The sequence below is a fragment of the Puma concolor genome, chromosome D1 (assembly GCF_028749965.1).
Source record: "Puma concolor isolate L17-30 chromosome D1, mPumCon1.1.hap2, whole genome shotgun sequence".
NCBI classification, from domain to species: Eukaryota; Metazoa; Chordata; class Mammalia; order Carnivora; family Felidae; genus Puma; species Puma concolor.
The window spans coordinates 112,821,317-112,843,084 of record NC_141676.1 but is presented as its reverse complement, the minus strand read 5'-3'; the positions used below and the strand labels follow the sequence as shown (position 1 = coordinate 112,843,084).

The window sequence follows — 21,768 nt, the reverse complement described above, 5'->3', positions numbered from 1 at the left end:
AATTATAAGTTACCTTCTATGCATCATTAAAGATAAGTAAATTTACATACCATAGTGTTAAGTAGACTTTGTCAAGGGACCACATGTTTCTGGAAGGAAAACATGTGGTTCGGCTGTGAACTGGGCAGTGACTTACCTACTGGTCACCTGTATTACATTAACTAAATACAGATGTACATACACACACATACGGATAGCAGTGTGAAACTAAACTGGTTTTACATGGCCTGTTAGATGATATTAGAAAGACAATGTCATAGAATAACTTTGCGGAAAACTTTATTCCAGACGGTTTTCTCAACATTAAGCTTTTTTTCCTTATCCATTCCTTTATTTTGCTTTTTGTTTTCTCCTGTGCTGTGGAACTGTCTTTGGATATGGCTAATATAACCCTGTTAAATAACCCTCTCATGAAATGACTTCAGTTTTATCAAAGGAATGGTCTAAACCAACATATAAAGTTATGGGGATACGACTTCAATAAAATGAATATGATATGAATGTTTAAGAGTAAAATAAAGTGGATTATAAAAATAATTTTCTCCAAAACAAAAAAGTTTAGTAGTTCAGTTTAAATCATTGGAAGACAAATTTAATTTGTTGTAGACACAAATAAATTTAAATTACTTTCTCCGCCCCCCCCCCCAAATTTTTTAATAGGTCTCTCTTTCTTCACTGAATATTCATTCCTTCTTAAATTTCATTCTGATCTATTTGGTGATTAAACCAACCACCTGACAGTGTCCACTTTAGGAAGTGTATTAATTATTTTTCACCAGTAGTGTGGCACTTACCGGGGAATGTGGGAACAGCTGATTATTTACTTCGCATTTTGTAAATGGCAGTCTCCCTCTCATGAAGTTAGTAGTACCCTCAAAGTGTATGGTTTACTCACGGGAAATGTTTATTCTCCAAGTGGATCAGACTGTCCCAACCCTGGAAAATGAACATTGTTTACGTGAAATATTATAAACCCTTTTTAAGAAAACAAACACTTCAATAGGCTGATAGTGGTGAAATACATGATACTTTCTACTAGTCCACAAAACGATATTTCACTTGCAAATCAGTTTTCAAGTGCTGTTCATTAATATGCGGTTGTTTTGTTTTATTTGTAATTCATCTGGTATTAAGTAATCCCCAAACTCAGCATTCATCAAAGAGCATAACCCAAATGCTCAGTCTACAAAGCCACTCTTTTGCTTTAACAGAAATGTCATTAAATGCTGGGAAAACCTCTTGAAAGAGATAATGTCTCATTTAAAAACTATAACTTGAAAGCAAGTAAGAAACCAAGTACCTGGGAAGCAAAAGCCCGTGACACATCTGTAATCCCTTTGGAGAATCTTTTCTATCTGCTCCCTCATTCCCCGATAGAGATACCCACAGAGGCAGTCGAATCTCAAGTGTTTGTGTGCAAAGTCCACATCACATGCAGGAGGACTTCCTGGGGTTTCGTTACTTAATGTCAACAGTCAAATTGGCTGTGGGATCCTGGTTTCTAAAGAGCATCCAAAGCCTTTAAGAATCAGCACAACATTCAAATGTAAGATCTTTTCCCAAAGGTCTCCTGCTACCTTTCTCTTGAATATCCCCTGACTTGTAGCCCAGGTAACATGCAAATCCTAGATTCAGGGGCCAACGAATAGAACAAACTAAGCTCACACAGACTATAAAGGGAATAATAATTAAGCCTTTTCTTGGTTGTCAGGACAAAGTGGCTGCCATTTTGATCTGTTCATGCTGTGATGTTTCTCTTTCTGGGGATGAATTTTCATTTCAGTCTCTTTTTGGTTGTTGACCTTCTTAGAGGCAGAGGAATTTTAGACACCATTCTTTCTCAGTTACTAGTAAATTCAAGTTTATTGCTGTTTTGCAAAAGAAAACGAAAAAAAAATCTCTTGTCGCTGGTCTGACAACAAATGAAGTCTGAGCTTGAACAGCACATGTTTGATCCCCTCTGAAATTAGTTACAATCGCCCTTGGTTTGGACTCCAGTGGAAGGGGGGGGGTGCAGGATGGCAAAATGAGAGGTTTATTTAGCGTCTGGGAGAAGCTTATAAAAGAGCTTACGTCCTCATTCCTGCTAACATCTTAACAGCTGTGCAGTTTCTTACAAAATATCTTTTATCGTTTCAAGAAATGCTGTTAACCTGGCAGTTTTAAAACTGAATGAACAAGGCCTGTTGGACAAATTGAAAAACAAATGGTGGTACGACAAAGGAGAGTGTGGCAGCGGGGGCGGTGACTCCAAGGTCAGCCTCAATGTCACCACAAGCGGGTAAACAGTATGTACAGTAACAGGTGCATCTGCTGGGAGACGGGGTTTGGGTCTCTGGACACGGCCAGAAATGGCGAGTCAAGTCCCTTTGAAACCTAAGTATGCAATTACTGTCAAAGCAAAAATATTTGCAACTGGGACCAATCTGGGGACACGCTCAGCAGCCTAACCGAAATAGTCACCACACGGCTCTGGCTTCAAAGAGGTTATGGAGCAGACGCTGTAGTCCTGTGCGCCTCATTTTACAAAGCAGGGAGGGATCAAGTCTTGAAAAGGGCAATTTAGTGAAGGGAGCAGGGCGAACACAGAGGGTAAGCCTGTGTGCTTCCTTCGCCACTGAAAGACTGGACCTTCTACAAAGCGTGTGTAAGTAATAGCAATAGCTTGACTCCATAGAATACTTTCCAGGAGGCCATTGCTCCACCCAGAACCCTCATGTTTCCATTAAATATCAAGGTACATAAAAAGTCCAGGATAGGCATGTGAACTAGACATTTTTGGCCTCCCGTAAGTGGATGAAATTACGAAATGATCAGGCTACAAAAACAAGTCCCGCTCAGTTCTGTCTTCACTACCTCCGTGGCATATTTCCAGCTTTCTTTCCTAAGCGGTGTCTAAAGAGAAAAAAGGTATGCCAGCAGCAGAAATTATCAACTCGTGTGCCAGAACCTTTCACTATGTATTGACTTAAAGAAACCAATCCAGAGGTGGGAATATTCTGACTGAATTTTCTCTTCTTACATACTTTCAATTGGCACGTAAGAGTCTCGAAAATTTTAAAGCACGCACTCGTCTTTCTTTTAAAATCTAGAGAATTGCCCAAAACGGGAAGTCTTGCTTGTCTTGTTTCTTGACTAGGGTATCAATGCCCTCGATTGGCCACCCAACCCCTAGAACAATGCTCTGTTTTCAGAGAGTGCGTGCTGGGATGGCTAGTAACCTCATTCTCTGCCAATGCTGCTAACTTCCCCCTCTTTCTGGATCAGAAAAGACTTTCAAATCTAGCTCCTTTGTCTCTGCCCATCTAATCCCCAGCCCTGTAGCAGGAAGAGGGAGATTAAACTTTGTCAAGTGACTATTCTAGCCACAGAGAGGCATCTGGACCCAGCCTTGATCTCCCATTTCCTGGTCCAGGGAAAGAATCCTTCCGGAGAGAAAGAGCAGAAAGGTAGGAGAATCCTGGGGGCATCTCTGGGATGGTTACCCGGCAAGATTCCTCCATGCCATATGTTTACTCAAGGAACATCAACTCTTTTTATATTTTGGGGCCCCAACTTGATAGCTTCCATAAAAACCTAAGTAAATAAATACATATATGCAGAGGAAATTATTTCAAGTTGCACAAAGAACTATCTTTCCTTGCAAATTAGAAGTGTAAGAAAATGTAATCTGATAGCACCAAAAATGAAAAGCAAAGATATTCTAGTCCATCAGAAAAATTTTGCTCCCAAAGGTTTAGTTTTTTGTTTTTTTTTTTTTTACTCTCCAATAGAAGTATCACACTGCTTCACAAGTAAAACTTTCTACAAAAATGAATAACAAAGTCCTATTTTAGTGTCCATGAAAAAGTCTTTCCAGAGAAAAGTAAGCAGAACAGAAACGCGTGCATAATGGGAAAATCCATTTAGTAAAAGTTACGTCCGTTTATTGAAATAAGAGTTTGGAGAGCTCAGTTGGATTTTTATGTTTGTATACCACAGATTGTTTGGTATACAGTGGACATTAAATAAATGTTTGTTGTCAAAAAATACATATAAATCTAACCTTTTAGTTTCCAAAATCACACTGCTGTTCCCACAGGTAGGCAATACATTACTTTCACCATACAGGAACTGCAAAGTGATATTCTAAAATGTCACTTCAAATCTTACCAAAGTGTTGTAAAAATTAACATAAAACGTTCCCCCCAAATGCTGTCACAGTTTGTTTTGTTTTCCCTCAGGAATTTTGTTCTCATCCTAAAAAACATTCCCAGCAGGCTGTATACTGATACAACGTTTATCACCCAGCGAGTAGGGGGTTACAGTCTCAATGTTAATAACGCCCTACTCTGACCTTGAAATGTAACGTGATTTTTTAAACGCCCCTGACCAAACTTAGGCCAGAGCAAATGACCAGGAGACAGCTGCTTTTTCGTTTTTGTTTTGTACCTTCTGCCGGTGACCGGTTTCCTTTTCAAAGTGACCTTGTTCCTCCCGTGTAGCCCGATCTTCCTCAGAGGAGGCAGAATAAGGAGGAGAAGTGCCCAGGTGGGGAGTCAAGCTGGTTCTGAAGCCTGGGCTGCATGGGCTGCATGCCGAGCCAAAGCAGAAGCGACAAGTAAATGAGGCCCCTTGAGTGCAGGAGGGAATGTGCCCATTCAGAGGGCTCAGCACAGGTAGGCTGAATCCACGCTTCTCAGATTTTCAAATACAGGCTCTGTGATAGGAGAAAACTCGGTTTTCTAGTAGTGGTTCGCCTGAAGGCGGAAAACCTTAGACCACCCCCCTTGGAGGGGGGACCACCCCACTTGGAGGAGACAAGTGACCCACCTGTCATTTGCAGGAGTATAACCACGGAGGACATCTCCAGCCTTCCATTAAGGAGCAAATTATTAACGTTCTGCTTTCACTGGGCCATGTGTCAGTAGCTCTGGGGAAGAGAGAGAATTAGCACTGTCTTTTGTCTCAAGGAACTTAGCATTTAATATCACCCACACCCGGGACCATTTAGAGTCTCTGTGGCACCTTGTACTCACACCCCATGGCTGCAAAACAATTAGCCTCCCCACCCACCTGATGGCCCTTCCCAGAGCAGGAAGTCCTGATCCCGCAGCCTCAACCCAGAGACTTCACATGGAAAGGTAAAAATTTAAGAAAAGAAATAAGAAAAAAAAAGTCCTGGGGCGCCTGGGTGGCGCAGTCGGTTGAGCGTCCGACTTCAGCCAGGTCACGATCTCGCGGTCCGTGAGTTCGAGCCCCGCGTCGGGCTCTGGGCTGATGGCTCAGAGCCTGGAGCCTGTTTCCGATTCTGTGTCTCCCTCTCTCTCTGCCCCTCCCCCGTTCATGCTCTGTCTCTCTCTGTCCCAAAAATAAAATAAAAAACGTTGAAAAAAAAAATTTTTAAAAAAAGAAAAAAAAAGTCCTGCATCTTAAAAAAAAAAAAAAAGTTAAAGTAGAAAGGCACGATTTGGGGGATGCTCATGCATTTGTTGGAAAATTTACTGATTATTGCGGTGGGGTCTGTTTTTAATGATTATAAGAAATTCATCCTTATTCTTGTGAATAAAATAACAGAAGTTTGCTAATTAACAATGAACCAACTTAAAAATAACATTGCAGTGTCTAAAACTCATTTTCCTCTTCAGTTAATCTGATATGGTTCAGTCTGAGCACAAACCATACCTAGAATTTGAATCCAATTTTAAGGTGAGTTATTTGAACCTGGTTCTAGTTGAAAATGTTGGCAACGCCTGTCATCACTCATGATCTATAAAGTTACTGACTTTTTCTGTTTGTTTTATGCCTTGATCTCTCCTCTGTGTATATAAAAATAGGTAAGTCGTGGATGTGGATATTCCTCTAAAAATCATCTTGCAAATGTGATTACCAAGTGATGTCTTTCTTAGTAATTGTGTTAGATCACACGGTACCCATTTTTAATGTGGCACTTTGAACGCTGTAGCCCATTCCTGACTTTAAAGTTTGTCATAAGTGGTGTTACCCCCTTCACCATAACCATAGAGGCCAATGCCAACAATAAAGGGATTATTACTAAAAATATAAATTCATAAGCAGAAAAAGTTGTGGCAGACAAAAACCAGGGATCCCCCAATAATGAATGCCTTGGTCAGTGTCCAAAATTCCACCAGCTGACCTTTAAGTTTGGCTCATAATAAATTTCTCAACTTCACAGTTCCAACCTACTCATACTCTCTAAAACCAGGCTCCGGAAGTGAATGCACAAGGAATAAAATGGCAAGAGGGAAAGTTAAGGGGGAATGGGAAAGCAGGACCTCCAGGTCGTCCCTTCTCAAAGACCCTGGAAGGAAACTCTGCTTTTGTGTTCCTGCCCTTTTCAGCATGAAGTCCTCCTCTTCCCAGAGAACCCCATTCTCCAAGTGCAGCATAGGCTCCTACATGCACCTGTGCAGGTGTGAAAACGGCTTTGGTGAGCAGCCTGGGACCTCAAAACTCTTACAGTATCAGTTAAACAAAAAAGCTTGCTCTCGATTCAAAATAAATATAGCAACTTTACAGAGCACCCGCTCTGAGTCAGACACCCTGGTAAATATGGTCTTACAAAGACCAATGAGCTGTGGCTTCTGGAGTTCACAGCTCATCAGGCAACCTGACGTGGGTTTTGTAATCATCATAAACGGGGGTGGGAGTGTATAGGTGGTAAAACCTAGATTGGGGCCAAATTAACCAAGCACCCCAGTTTACCAGAATCTTCATCCGGCCCCACCCCCAAACTCAGCCTTTAGCACAAAGTGTTAAATCACACCCATAATAGGTTTTAATCCAAAACACAATATAATTTTCTAGGAACATGGCAAATGCATTTTACTTCTTAAATGGAACAGTGAACCTTGTAAAACGTTACAAGATTGATATGAAAATGAAATCCGATTCAGAAAACAGGTAAAAAGAAAAACATTAATTTAGAAACTTCTTCCAGAACTTTAAAAAAAAAATAGAGTTTTGGCTTACCTGTTAATCAGAAAACTCAATTAACCAGAAACTCCATTTCCTGAGTGTTGTGTTGTTAGTGTTTTTAACTGCACAAGCTATGAAGTCACCTGATTTGGCCACTTCCTAGCTGTGGGACTAGATGATTTAATCTCTCTGTGCCTTGGTTTCCTCATTCGTAAGATACAGGTTATCAGAGTATCCAAACATGTAAAATGCTTCTGACAGTTCCTGGTACGTCGTGAGGGTTCCATCAGCATCAGCAAGCATCATCACCATCATTATCAGCGCATTGCCTCCTTGTGCAGATAAGTTTATGGAATTAGTCCCCTGGTAATCAGATAAACGCAGGCCGTGCCTCTCCAAATGCACTCAGTATTTCCTAGAAGAAGTGAGGTGTTAGGAGACAGAGCCCGAGAAAACGATCGTGGCAGCCTTAGGAATGTCAAGAGAAACTGAATGAGTCTGTCTCTGAATGTGTGTAAAAGCAAAGAGAAACAGAAAGCAACCAAGCACGGAAACGGTAACAACGGGAGGGGCAGGGAGTTACCGCTGGCCATCCGTCCCCTTCATTTGATACACACAGAGGTGTTAACATGGCGGCGACACCTGGGGCAACTCTTAGATTCCTTGGAACGCTGATCCTGAGTGATGCCTGGCCTTTCTCCCTTGAGACTCCTTACGTAACAGTTAATACAAAAGGAGTGGTATTTTATAGGACAAGAGTTTGTTCATAAAAATCTTGGTTACCCCTCACCTGTCATGTGTTTGTTGGTAATACCCTGTTCATAGAGTACATCCTGAAGTCCATTCCCTTTGTATTTGCAGCACATCAAGGCGATAGATTCAAGGTAGAGGAACACGGCTCCTGGCGATACTATTTAGATTCACTACTGCAGTTAGAAGGAAGGTACCGGCACAGGCTCACACGTCAGTGATGTAGGCATCTGCCCTCTACACGGGGCAGCCAGCCCTTGGTCAGTGACACCGGCATCCTTGTCCTCTCCCAGTAGGTCCCGATGAGCGTGGTTCAAGTCCGGGCCAGGATGCACACAGCACAGGTGTCCTGGGCGTCAAGTCAGATCCCACAGACTGAATCACGGGGTCGTGAGGCCTGAGGCCAGGGCAGTGTAGCTCCTGTTCACGTCCCTCTGCAGCCACTGCCACTAATTTTGAAAGGGGTTTGGGGGGGTAAGGGGCGGGGAGGGGCCGCTGGATTTCGAATGACTCCCACCCTTGCCTGGGGAAGGTCGTCAACGCCAAAGCGAGCCAGGCCAATAGTTTTGGGTTCACAGTAATTGCATACGTGTTATTTACAGATCCTCCCTTAGCAGTATGCGCCTGTTACCTGAAGCGATGGAGCAGGGCCCCAGTTTTCTGTCCGGGGCTGGAGCCGGGCCTCCGGCGCGCACAGCACCCACTGTGGCCTCCGCTCCGTCACTTTGCCGTGCGGTTCTGATGTAGTTTGACTTGAATAACATAAAATAACATGTATGATGTTATTTATGTTATTTTCCACGTGAAGAACTCCTGTAAACCTTGCCGTTTTGAAACTCAGTGAGGCAGGCGTCTTAGACAAGCTGAAAAACAGATGGTGGTACGATAAAGGTGAATGTGGAGCCAAGGACTCGGGAAGCAAGGTCAGTCCTGCAGCTCGGGCCTCCCGTCGGGTCCCCACGGCACTAAACGGGAGCGCTTGGCAACCCTACACGCGGACACGGCAGCTCCAGGCGCCTGTGCCCACCCTGCGGGGCGCATCCCGGCCCCGGGGCGGCCTCCCCAGAGGCCCAGGCCCTGCTCCCCACCGGGAATGCTGCCCGGAAAACTCCGATTGGCAGCAAAACCATGCAAAACGCCGAGATGCCTTCTGTGGCTCTCAGATTCCACAACCACGAGCGAAAGTAGTGTTTCCGCTGCGGTTCCTGTTTGTTTTCAGAGGCAAACACCACGAAATCTGTGAATGATTTCGGGAACCCAGGGGTTCTCAAAGCAGGAGATGGGAAATTGCTCGGCAATCATCCTGAGAAAGATTGTAAACGCTAAACATTATGATGCTGAAGGCCAGCCTTTGGTCGCTGTGTTGCCAAGCATTCCACTTTAGTTTGAAGAGGCCCTCTTACAGTTTTGTGCTGACCGATGAGCGATGAACTGTCCGACCGGGAGTCTATCCAAATGATTTTAATAAGTCAGTGATACTTGTGAATAATATCAAGTTAAGATCTCTTACTCATGAATTCTTTTTGGTGCAAGTGCAGGAGATCTGTAGACCTGATTCAGCGGAGTAGGAATGAAAATAGTGTTACATTCTAAAGGAAATGTTTCTTTCTAAAGGGAACACTGTAGTAATTTACCAGAGAATCTAATTACCTGCACAAATTAATAGACTGTAATACCGGTGCCCGAAAGCCATGATTGGAGATTCTTGAAATCTTTTCTTATTTTTTTCTTTATCTTCTTTTACAAAGAAAAAAAATGTATTAGTTATTCTAAAACATTAAACAAGTAAACAGCTTAAAGAGGAGAGCCTCCATTCATTTCAGAGACAAAGTATGTTCACTGATACTTTTCCAGGGCTTATCCCTGTGTTTTCACCACTTGTTTTCCTGCCTCTGAACCAGAGTAGAAGGAGACAAGCTTGGCCAAGTAATGAAATCCTTCTCTCAAATCCTCATGCAAAGTCAGAGAAGCATAAATACTTAACGAGCAATTATTTTTAACATGAAGTTACTCTAAATTTGTGGCCCAATCAGCTGATATCACGGCTAAGTGGACCATGTACCTAGTACATCTTTTGACTTAAGTACTCCCCTAAGAAAACTATTTAAGTGTCTGAATCACATCTCGCACAAAACATACACCGTGCATGCAGTCTGCCCAAAATGCTTCCTCCAGTGACCTGACATAATGGACATTTTTACAATTCATGAAAAAATTCTGAATTCTTGTTACGATTTTAGTATCTTCCAATCATATGCTTGACTGTCTCCAAATGGCTTATGAGATAGTATGTATACAAAAGCTCTGGAGAAAAAGATGTTTAAAGTATTAACTGATTAATAATAGAATCTTATTTTTCAGTCGATAAGAATAGTTACCAATTTGTCCACAGAAAAATAATTTATGTCTCACGTAGCCATGCTGATTCATGTATTTTCTACGGTTTTTTTGTAAAAAGCTACCTAAGTGTGATGCATATATAATTATTCCTAAAGAGTATATGATATTTAAGATTTCCCACGCACCTGTGACTGAAGGAACAAATAGTGCAGACCCAGAACATTACGACCGTATATTTGGTAGAGCAACAATGAAGAAAATGTGAAAATGGTAGCTTAAAATACCGTAGTTCCTCAAGTAGGAAACCTGGAGTGAGATTTATTCACGGGAAATTTCAAACGTTCAAAGTATACGTAATGGCAGGAAAACCAGAAGAATCCCCTTCCCATATAATTGGGTCATAAACATGCCATTTTCAAACTTAACAATAAGCCCCCTCTGCCGCGCTGAGTAAATACATAAACGCTTTTCTCCGGCTGAGTGGGGTGGTTTTCTCCTGCATATTTAGCAATGATAACACGTCACAAATTTTACCGAATGTAATTACTTGCAATTGTATTGGCAGTCGCCATCATTTCACTTCCGAGAGCTGTAAGCTTTATGCTTGCATCCATACACCTGCATCAGTGATCTATACACGTCGATACTTTCAGGTTCAGTTAGGCGCTTGCTTTGATTAGCTGTTTGGATGTCATGTGCTGTTTTGCCTTCCGGGTGTGACATTTGCAGGGTTAACTGAAATGTCTTTATCCGCCCCTCCCCCCAGGACAAGACGAGCGCCTTGAGCCTGAGCAACGTCGCAGGCGTTTTCTACATTCTGGTCGGCGGCTTGGGCTTGGCGATGCTGGTGGCTTTGATAGAGTTCTGTTACAAGTCCAGGGCAGAAGCGAAGAGAATGAAGGTGGCCAACAGTGCACAGACTTTTAACCCAACCTCCTCGCACAATACCCAGAATTTAGCAACCTATAGAGAAGGTTACAACGTATATGGAACCGAAAGTATTAAAATTTAGGGGTAGGACTTAGGGCTGACGACAGTGAGTGGGTGATGCATCCTGTAAACGCAGTGTCGTGACCTGTCTGTCCAGTGGTGATATTGCTTGCTTCCGATTAGAGCTTTATATTTTTGAAAACTTCAGTGCAAAGTGGTTCGGTTTTCTTTGGCTGCGGGTGCACCGTTCGAAACTTTATGTTGCCAATAGATATCTGCATTGAAAGGGTCAGAAAGACAAAAAACAAACCTCCAGGATTGCTCTGGAAAATGACCGAAACAGGATTTCCTCCCCCAAATTTGGGAGAAAATGGAAATTAGTTCTGGGTTTCCTGTGGAACAATCCAATTTTGGGAGAATTGCTAACAAAATAAGCATAAAAACGTCTCAGATGATCAAAGCTTAGACAGCTGCCTATCTTTCCATGATTATATGTTGTTGGGTTTTTTTAGAAACAACTCCAAACACAGAGTAAGTGCCCAAAAATCTTAGCTCCTATTCTGATTTGTTTTGCATTAACCATATTCTGTATTTTTTAAGAGTGCAACTCTGCTGTTTGTTCATCTGACAGTACCTTGAGCCAGACCTTTAGGTAGGAGGGATCGTCAGGATGTTGACTACAATTCATATTTATTAGACAAAATTCAGCTCTTAGGTCCACAGTATCACTAAGGTGGATATACAGCTTAGGCAAGACAGCAGCGTCTCCATCAAAGATGCCAACGATGTATGTGTTCTTTGCGAGGAGACAGAAAAGATAAAAATTGCAGTAAATTATGGCCTCTTTTTCCTCCCGCTTTAGTTGCTTTCAAGTAAGCCAGATCAGCCCTACTTACTCACATCCTCTGATTGTGCCACGATAATTGTAAATAGTCAATGAAATGTAGGAGACGGCAATACTTTTTTTAAGAATCTAAGTGTCCACTACATTCTTTCTCTAAGGAGAGACAGTGTTTGTTTTTTTTTTTTTTTTAAAAAGATCTGCCAGCATTTACTACTCTTCCTAAAATCAGGTCTGTAAGACCCATTTTCTAAAATTATAGATAATAGTCGACTGAATCGGCTGCTCGCTCTGTGTCCAATGACAGTTGAGCCTGTGAACCCACAAGAGGAATTCATGTTTGATGCACCGAGACTCAAACACCCAATATAATTTTCAGAAGATGTACATCTGAGGTGCTGACAGATAAATATGCTTAATTTTGATATTTATTCATATAAAAGCTATTGAAACACTTTGTGAGTGTATCAAAACAAAGAACAAAGCCATTCTCTTTTACCCAAGATGTGTTTTTATCCAGAATCCACAAATCGATGGATGACTGAGTTTTAACTACACATAGGTAAGCCCCAAATGGTTCTTTCCCAATTGGAATGGAAAAGAATTAAGAACAAACCCTCAGTTCACTCAGATCAGAATGTTTTGAGTTTGCCTTCTGATCGCAAAACAACCAACAATGATAATGTCAAGGTCTCTTGGCCATTATAGAAATGCTTATATCTTAATTATGCAAATGAGGAGAGATTTTCCCAAACTGAGAGAAACAATCCCTGACAACTTTTCAGAGTCAGTTATTTGGATTTAATTCTGGAATGAATTTTATGTCTTACAATTAAGGGGTTTTTTTATTTGTTTGTTTTGGTTTGTTTCCGTGTTTTATTACCAGTTCATTACAACTGACTTCTCTTTAGCATAGCAAAAACATTCCAACCATCAGCAAGGTCCAAGGCAAGGGTTGCAAAGAAAAGAAAAAGAACCTTAGAAAATGCTAGAAAGAAACACGGATGCCAGTTCATTACAAAATCTGGGAAGTTGCTAAAGAGATAAAAATTCCCAGGTGACGTGCATACAATTTACATGTAGTAATGTTTTTGGAGTCGGAACCTGGCATTACAACTTATCAAATGATTCACCTCCATTGCCTCATGCCTGAAATAGTACATTTCAAATAAAAGTAAAGCATTAGTATCCATGATTTTTAAAAAGACCTAATGGCACCCAGGGTAAATGAAATGATGTGCACCAAGAAGATTGAAGAGCTTTTATTGTACTTTTTTCCTTTCAAAAACTCTATTTCCCACAATTGTGCAAATTTTTTGATAATTTAAATAATGTCCTAGAATCTCAAAAACAAAACCTGAAACTTTCCGTATGTAGAATATTTACTCTAAAAGTGATTACCCCTCACAGGAACACGTACAATTAAGGTCATAGCCTTGAGGCTCAGCAATCTAAAACGGCCCAGACCACGTATAAATTCATAAGAAAGTTTTCCAATTTGAGCAGCCTCGATAGGTTCACAGCAAGCTGAATAGAAATGACATTTTATTCTTAAGGAGACTTAAGTATAAGAAATAATAATGCTAATAGTCTTAGGAGACTTAAGTATAAGAAATAATAATGCTAAAAACTAAGAATGCTAAGGGGCACCTGGGTGGCTCAGTCGATGAAGCATCCAACTTTGGCTCACGTCATGATCTCACAGTTCATGAGCTGGAGCCCCACGTCAGGCTCTGCTGACAGCTCAGAGCCTGGAGTCTGCTTCAGATTCTGTGTCTCCCTCTCTCTCTCTGCTCCTCCCCACCTCTCAAAAATAAATATTAAAATTTTTTAAAAAGAAAAACTAAGAATGCTAAGATTTAAAGACAAAATAAGGAGGTCTCAAAGACATTATTCCACTCAGTTGCACTAATCTATAGAGAAGTAATCTATAGATGATTACTTGAATCTGCACATAGAGTCTTTCCCATTTGTATATGTTCCTTTCTTCACAAAGACAATCAAGAAAAGAAAGGAAGCCAAAATAGATTTTACAGCAAATGCCTTCTGGGGAAAAAAAAAAAAAAAAAAAAAAAAACCTTGAAAATATCACAATGCTTTTATTAACTGTATTTCCTCTTCAAAAAACAGGAAAACAAAACTAAACCAGTAGACTTTTAAAAATAATTTTCTATTTTACTTCATGTTAAATGTCGAAAGGGAATCTGAGGAAACGAATTCAAACTCTGGTCCTGGTTTATTTTAATTTAGTGATGAGCAGTTTCTGTAGAGATTGTATCCTAACCTCTGATTTTGAAGATGCATATTAATTGTTGAGACTGTCTTCTAAAGAACTATGATAATGACCTTGGTTTTCATCAATAAGCCATTAACTAACAGTTTGACTTTATCAGGGCATCTGATCCCTAAACCTTTACATTACACCATTTTCTACTCCCATTATTAATCCTACTATTTGATATACAATTATTCTAATATTTAAGTTCCAGGACAGAATAAATATAAAGATAGAATTCCTAAAGACTTAAGTAAACTTAAATTCACAACAGGGAATTAAGATATATTATAAGTTACGAGAAATAAATAATGAGCTGTAACAAACTTAGGGAACATCTCATTTTCCCTTATTTTCCTCTGGACTTAACATTAAAATTCAGCCACTAGACAAAAATTCAAAGACCACGAATGAGCAGTCACTAGATGTACACATCACTGCCTGTTTCTCCTCTGCATAATATTGTCACCTGCTACTGACTTAATGTGACAGAGAACAGGAATTTCATGAGGATTTCAGAAGCCTGACCCCATAACCTCAAGCTGCAAGGTTCCGCAGCCAGGCCAGCTCCTGAGGAATCTAAACACGCCCCCTTTCCGTGCACCCTCCTTGGAGCACTCAGAGCTTCCTAAAATATGAATTAGCTCAGAAGACACAGAGGAGGACCTTGAAGTCACTAACCGAGCTGTTCTGGGTCATGTGTACCCCACGATTGAAGTGTCTGTGGATCTGTGTTCCCAAGACAGGAAGACGTGTCAAGAATAGTCTATAGATAGATAATAGTGTGCCTAGGCAGCTCATCAAAGTGTAGAGGATAACGCCTGCACCGTAAAGACATTTTCTGACAAGAATCAAGCGTCTCAATTACCAATGAACAAGCGTAGGGAAGGCTGTGAGCTGGACCAGAAGTCCTGGGCTCTAGAGGGCCAGGAGGCAAAAGCCGTGTCTTGCCCAGATGTGCCAAACCAAATTTCAAAATTAGTTCCGAAACAGGTAGGACCACAAACTGGAGACCGATTTATTCTTGGGGGTAGCTGACCGTTCCTTCCCTGGCATGCATAGTGTTCATATGACCAAAGAGAATCTTGGAAAAAATGCAGATGTCTAATTATCGATATCTTGGTGTTTGTTGTGTCTCGCGTTGCCGAAGGAACAGAAGCATTGTAACACTGCGCACTCTCTCTCTTTCCTTTCCATGCACCCAGCTGACCTTTTCTGAAGCCATAAGAAACAAAGCCAGATTATCCATCACTGGGAGCGTGGGTGAGAACGGCCGCGTTTTGACGCCCGACTGCCCCAAGGCGGTACACACGGGAACTACGATTAGACAGAGTTCGGGATTGGCTGTCATTGCATCGGACCTACCATGAAAACCAAAAACATAATTGAGTGCCTTAATCAAACTGTGCTGGTGACGGACGGGAGCGCAGCCCGCGCACTGAGCAGGGGCCGCGGACCAGGCCTCCGGGCCAGAGCGGGCGGCGCGTCCCGATGCTCCCGCCGGTCCAGCAGCAACACGTGCATGAGCTCAGCTCGGAAACCCAAACTCAGATTTTATATCAGGAAAACTCACAATTTAGGTTTTCTCGGGGAGTGGGGTGGGGGGGGAGGGGGAGCTGGGATGGGCGTATTAACAGCAACAAATTTCACTGGAGTGGACTTAAAAACTAATCAGACTTGCGAGCTAGCGCATTAAACTGTGAAGTCCTTTCTCAGAAAGGCCTCCGTCTTCACCGCAAGGGGTCAAGTAGTTAGAAAAGTCCATGAACCTGCTAACCTGTCTCCAGAACACCCACGTGTTCCGTTGAAGACTCCAGCTGAGAAAACAAATCACTAAACTGTGATAAGAAAATAATAAACACACATGTAAATCCTGTGAAAATTTAAAGGAAGTATTTACACTCACTTTGGAGAAAACATACTGAAACATGCTTGCTTTTTAACCGACGTAAATTCAGTAGAGGACAACACGATTCTTTTTTCTAACCATCTTAGGGAACAATACATTGCAATAATTGAGATAAATGCCATCACTGTAATCAACTCTAGAGACTTTTTTTTTTTACAAAAGTTGATCCCCTCCTCGTTGCCGTAACCTCCCCTCTGTCACCTGCGTCGGTGTCCACAGATCCCATTTGTCTCGGTACCCGGAACACAGACAACACGAAAACAACGTTATGTGAAGTCATCAGTCTGCAGTGTAGAAGCGAGAGAGACTCTGGGTCACTCGTGTTATCAGTATTATTTATAATCTTGTTCTGTGTACAAAATTGTGGTTTTTGTACCCACCAAAAAGAATAAAACAACGGACATTCTTATAATATCCACAGAGCTTAAGGGTTGTTTTCTTCTCATTATAAAAGTTACCTGAGAAATTCTAAGACTGTGTAGGAGGGGATTTGTAGAAGTCAAGTGTGGGCCACATTGGAGCGTGTCCTTAGCCCTTACCGTCTCCAAATAATAAGCTGCCCTCTTTTACAGACGTTTTGCCTTGTGAGCCGGTGACACTGTCCCGGGCAGAGTGTTTGAATCGGGGAGGATTCATTGTTATAAGAGCAACATACCCTGTACTTGTGTGTTGAAATTTTACTTGACTGTACACTCTGCTGCATAAAATAATGTGTCTCTTTGGCTTCTCCCCCAATCCCCCATTCGCCTCGTTCCCTTTAAATCACTCGAAGGCACTAAGAATGGTTTGTGGTAGACCAGAAACACGAAGAATTTCTCCTTGTTTTCAACAGGCATTGGTGAAGAAAATTATACCCATGTTTATTTCCAAAACCCACCTTCTGTATGGGTGAAATTAACATGGCTCGAAGGAAGGTTTAGATCATTTGAAATAATTAATAGTGTGGTCCCGATAAACATCACGATGTGTAGAGATCTTGGCAGAAAGCACAAGATAGCTTCGGAAGTGTGGCCTTGAAAGATGAGTTGCGTTTTCACAGGTGGAGGAGGTGTTAAGAGCCTTAGGGTTGAGCAGAGATCCACCGCCGTGCTCCTCAGAACACTGTCGAAGGAGTGTATGCAGCCAGGCGGGCTGGAGCGAGCACAGGGTATGACATCATGGGAGATGACTTAGGAACAGGTGAAGGCTTGAGCGCCTGGCTCCCACTCTCAAGATTTCCCTCCCCTGGTCAGTCTCTACAAGCGCAGGTCTGAGGACACACACGCACCGTTCCCTCAGGAAAAATCCCAAGCTCTCCGCAGAGCGAATGAGTCCTTTCGTGACCTGGTCTTCCCTTCTCTCTTCCATGACTTCTCTCCCCCGCCCCAACCTTGCCCACCCTCAAACCTCACAAGCAGCACACAGGACACACAGGACACTGCATTTACTCTTTCTTTGAGCTGTAACTTTTCCCTGTATCTTTACCTGACTAACTTGTCCTCATCCTTCAGTACCAAATCGACTGCACCTGCCCCAGGAAGCAATCCACAACTGTCCACCACCCGCTGCCTATGAAACTGAGTTAGGTGCCCTTTCGGTGTCCTCTCCCCACCACATTACCATACCGCATTGTAACTGCCTGTGTGTGTACTTGTCTGTGTAACTTCTAGACTGTAAGCTCCTTGAGGGCAGGGACTGTGTCTATCTTGTCCACAGTTGTATCCCCAGCACCCAGCACAGTGCCTGGCATATTGTAGGTGCTTAATAAATATTTGTTGAATGAATGAATGAATTGAATCGAATTAATTTCATTAAGTGGAAGCAGAAAGACATCTGTCCTCATGAACAGTCCCAAGAGTGTGTGTGAAATATATAGCAGGTCAAAAGGAAGGCAGAAAGTTGGCTGATTTCATGAACTTGTCTATCTCACTGGAAGGAGCAATGGCAAAAAATAAATAAATAAAGAAGGAAAGAAAGAAAAAAAATAAAAGAAAGGGGGAAAAAAAACAACAACAAGATGATCTAATCAATTTTCTGATCGGAGGAGAAGGTGTTTCATGTACCTAGCCGTGGAATAATTTGTTTAGCTAGAAAAATTGTCACAAGGTAAATAACCCAAAACAGGGTTTGGGTTTGGTTTCACCCATTCTTCTAAAAATCTCGTGAAGCCTCAGAGTGGATTAATGATGCAAAGTTAAAAGTTGTATTTCTTTCTTTTTTTTTTTTTTAATTTTTTTTCAACGTTTATTTATTTTTGGGACAGAGAGAGACAGAGCATGAACGGGGGAGGGGCAGAGAGAGAGGAAGACACAGAATCGGAAACAGGCTCCAGGCTCTGAGCCATCAGCCCAGAGCCTGACGCAGGGCTCGAACTCACGGACCGCGAGATCGTGACCTGGCTGAAGTCAGACGCTTAACCGACTGCACCACCCAGGCGCCCCAAAAGTTGTATTTCTTATAGTTTTTTGTCTTTGTTTTCTTCCATTTCTGTATTAGTAATAGCGTTCTATAGTTAAATTTCTATATTTCTTATGGAATAATTTTGCCAAAACCAAATTTTAAATCTGCCACCAGTACAAATCTGGACTCCAATCTGAGGAAGTGATATAAAGCTGGGTAATGTGATTTTAAAACATTGATGTTTAAGTTAAAAACATTTAAGGGAAAGCATTTAGTTCCATAAAGAACTCAATTACCAAGCAAGCCAGCCCACCATCCAGTGCACAAGTTTCTGAATATGCCCGGCAAAACCAATTTTGCAGCTACATCAGCTGCTTAACTGCACACAATGACCATGTCTGAAGGCTATGGAGGGCCCTCCAGAGAACCACTTGGCTACACTCAATTCAATAGCTACTAATTAAAAACGCCAGCTTCCCCTGTTACCGCGCTGGCTTCAGGCCGCTCCCTGGTCTCCCCACCTGCTGACTGTGAACTCATCCATTTCCCTAAGGCAGTAGGTGCCGTGCAGTAGGTGTAACATATATATTTGTCAATGCATAAGCACACATTTATATATTACGTCGGTATCAGTGAAAAATAAAATGTGCTCTAATAATTTTCCCAGAAAACAGAATATTCCAATTTGCAACACCAAGAAAGTGCAAATAGAAAAGAACCAAATGAAACTGACATCAGGGGAGTTTCTGCAAAGACAAGTTGGAGTCGTGAAGGTTCATTAGAATTGTTTACATGGTGCTGCATGAAATGTATGGGCTCTCGTGCACATCCCTAAGTAGCGTTTCATTTCAGATGGTCCAGCAGGCTCCAGTCCTTACCATTTGTAGGACCAAAGGCACATGGAACAAGTGGTTTGTTTACATATTTTCTTTTTTTTTAATTTTTTAAATATTTATTTATTTATTTTTGAGAGAGAGAGAGACAGAGACAGAGCACAAACTGGGGAGGGGCAGAGAGAGGAGACACAGAATCTGAAGCAGGCTCCAGGCTCTGAGTGGTCAGCACAGAGCTGGAGGCAAGTTTCGAACTCACGAACTGGTTCCTGACTCGAGCCGAAGTCAGATGCTTAACTGACTGAGCCACCCAGGCGCCCCGTTTATGTATTTTCTAAACAGCTAGTACCAGGGATCTTGGCAAAATAGAACCGTTCTCTAAGAAACGATTTTGACAGGGGCGCCTGGGTGGCACAGTCGGTTAAGCGTCCGACTTCAGCCAGGTCACGATCTCGCAGTCCGTGAGTTCGAGCCCCGCGTCAGGCTCTGGGCTGATGGCTCAGAACCTGGAGCCTGTTTCCGATTCTGTGTCTCCCTCTCTCTCTGCCCCTCCCCCGTTCATGCTCTGTCTCTCTCTGTCCCAAAAAAAATAAATAAACGTTGGGAAAAAAAAATTAAAAAAAAAAAAAAGAAACGATTTTGACAAATTAGGAAGAGAAAAAGATGAAATTTGGAAATTGTATCGCAAAAAAACAAAAGATAATTATTTCCTGTGAAATAGAATAACCTGTTAATCTTGCTTTGATTTTATTTTCTTTGGAGGAAGAGGCAGGCAGAGGAATGAGGGAAATAAAAGATAAGGCAAAGGACATGTTAAGAAAGCAGAAAGCTAGGTAAAAGGCCAGCCGTGGGTGGGCAAAAGAACATGGCAGAAAAGGAATGCTTGACAAATGATTTTCCACTGTTATGTGTGTTAATGTTTGATATATGCTGCTTCCCACAACCTGCATATAAATTTTCCTACGAACCACGGGCTGGTGTTTGTGGTTGGATTAGAGGGAGTCGAGCAAATTCCAAGTCCCATGTTTGGGTTCATGCTACACCAGAAATAACCCTAATTACATGTCTCTTATCCATAGAAATGTGCAGAAATCTATACTGGGACTTGTTCTTCCTCATGGCAAAGAGCACAATGTCATTCAGTTTTTTCTGGATTTGGAGGAGAGGGTAGGTCTGAGAGGATCTCTAGAAAACATACTTAAGTATTCTATTAAACTATAATGCCATGGGGCGCCTGGGTGGCTCAGTCGGTTAAGCGTTCGACTTGGGCTCGAGTCATGATCTCACTGCTTGTGGGTTCAAGCCCCATGTTGGGCTCTGTGATGACAGCTCAGAGCATGGAGCCTGCTTCAGATTCTGTGTTTTGGTCTCTCTCTTTACCCCTCCCCTGCTCACTGTCTGTCAAAAATAAATTTAAAAAACGTTAGAAAGAAAGAAAGCCAGACTACTCCATGTTTTGGGTGATTTAGGAGATGTGTATTCCTGTAATCCCAAACACAATGTGAGCCTGCTCAAGCAGATTATTATGATTTCTTCCTCCGAGTCTGTACGCTCAACCAACACTTGTGCAGTTACTAAACATTTAGCACCAGCTGAATACTGTGCAGAGTTACTGCTCAAGATGAATAGGTCTGTAGTCCCTGGCAAGCAGAGTTCCCACATATGATTGAATGAACTGACGGGCTAAACAAGAACAGAAATGAGGGCTGCCTTTGTGGCTTAGTCGGTGGAGTGTCCACCTCTTGATTTTAGCTCAGGTCATGATCCCAGGGTTACGGGATGGAGTCCTGCGTTGGGCTCCACACTGAGTATGGAACCTGCTTGGGATTCTCTCTCTCTTTCTGTCTCTCTCTCTCCCCCTCTGTCTCTGCCCATCGCCAACACTGTCTCTCTCTTTCTCTCTCTCAAAAAAAAAAAAAGAAAAAGAAATGAGTGAAGCCCCTCGAAAGAAATCGCCTTTGCAGAAGCTTCTGTCGGCTCCTCAGAGGGAATCTCCACTGTGAATGTGAATGCTCTCAATGCATTTTTGTTTTAAAAGAAAAGATTTGGAACAATTTAGACCATAGCTGGCCTCTCCTGAAGATGTACCTAATCTTCAGTCACCTAAAACTGCTGTTTCAAACTTGTGGAAAGACAAAATTGACTAGTTCCATCTGCCTGAGACTTTTCCAAAGCCATGATTGCTACCAATATTGTTCATAAATCTAAGCACAATTAAAGTGTGATGACACCATTCATATTCCAAGGCCACCATCAGGACACGTGGCTTCTGGATCATGGGGCCTCAGACCCGCATAGGAACTCTGAGGCTCAGTCCACTAGGTTTCCCTCCACATGGAAACCTTGGTCACAGCCTCACGTGGAAATCATCCCGACAACCTTTCTCTCTCTTGTCCCACATTCTCTCTCAATTCACTCCCGTGCTTCTCATCCCGCTCCCTGTTCACCTTCCCGCTGCCTCCCTCTCCCCCTGACCTTGCCATCACCCTCCCTGGTGCCCTCAGCACAAAGTCAGGACACCCCCAGGATTCCCAGCCTCCCCCTGCCCCCCCCCCAGAGCACTGTCCAATGCCCTTATAACATCACTCCACAT

The 21,768-nt window shown here is 42.3% G+C and overlaps 1 protein-coding gene across 12 annotated transcripts in view; it reads left to right on the top strand.

Annotated features, from left to right (window-relative positions):
* GRIA4 (glutamate ionotropic receptor AMPA type subunit 4) overlaps positions 1 to 15,640 on the top strand; it is a 399,366-nt gene extending 383,726 nt beyond the window's left edge. For 3 of the 12 annotated variants that reach the window (XM_086679252.1, XM_086679257.1, XM_086679254.1), the window contains 3 exons: positions 8,477 to 8,591; positions 10,775 to 10,909; positions 15,260 to 15,640. In XM_086679252.1, the coding sequence (XP_086535378.1) occupies positions 8,477 to 8,591; positions 10,775 to 10,909; positions 15,260 to 15,424 (415 nt within the window). In that variant the 3' untranslated portion in view covers positions 15,425 to 15,640. Of the gene's footprint in view, positions 1 to 2,140; positions 2,256 to 8,476; positions 8,592 to 10,774; positions 11,023 to 15,259 lie in introns of those variants that run through there. The other 9 variants (XM_086679253.1, XM_086679258.1, XR_015241384.1 and 6 more) reach the window with 8 other exon arrangements.
* Positions 15,641 to 21,768: the final 6,128 nt, after the last annotated feature.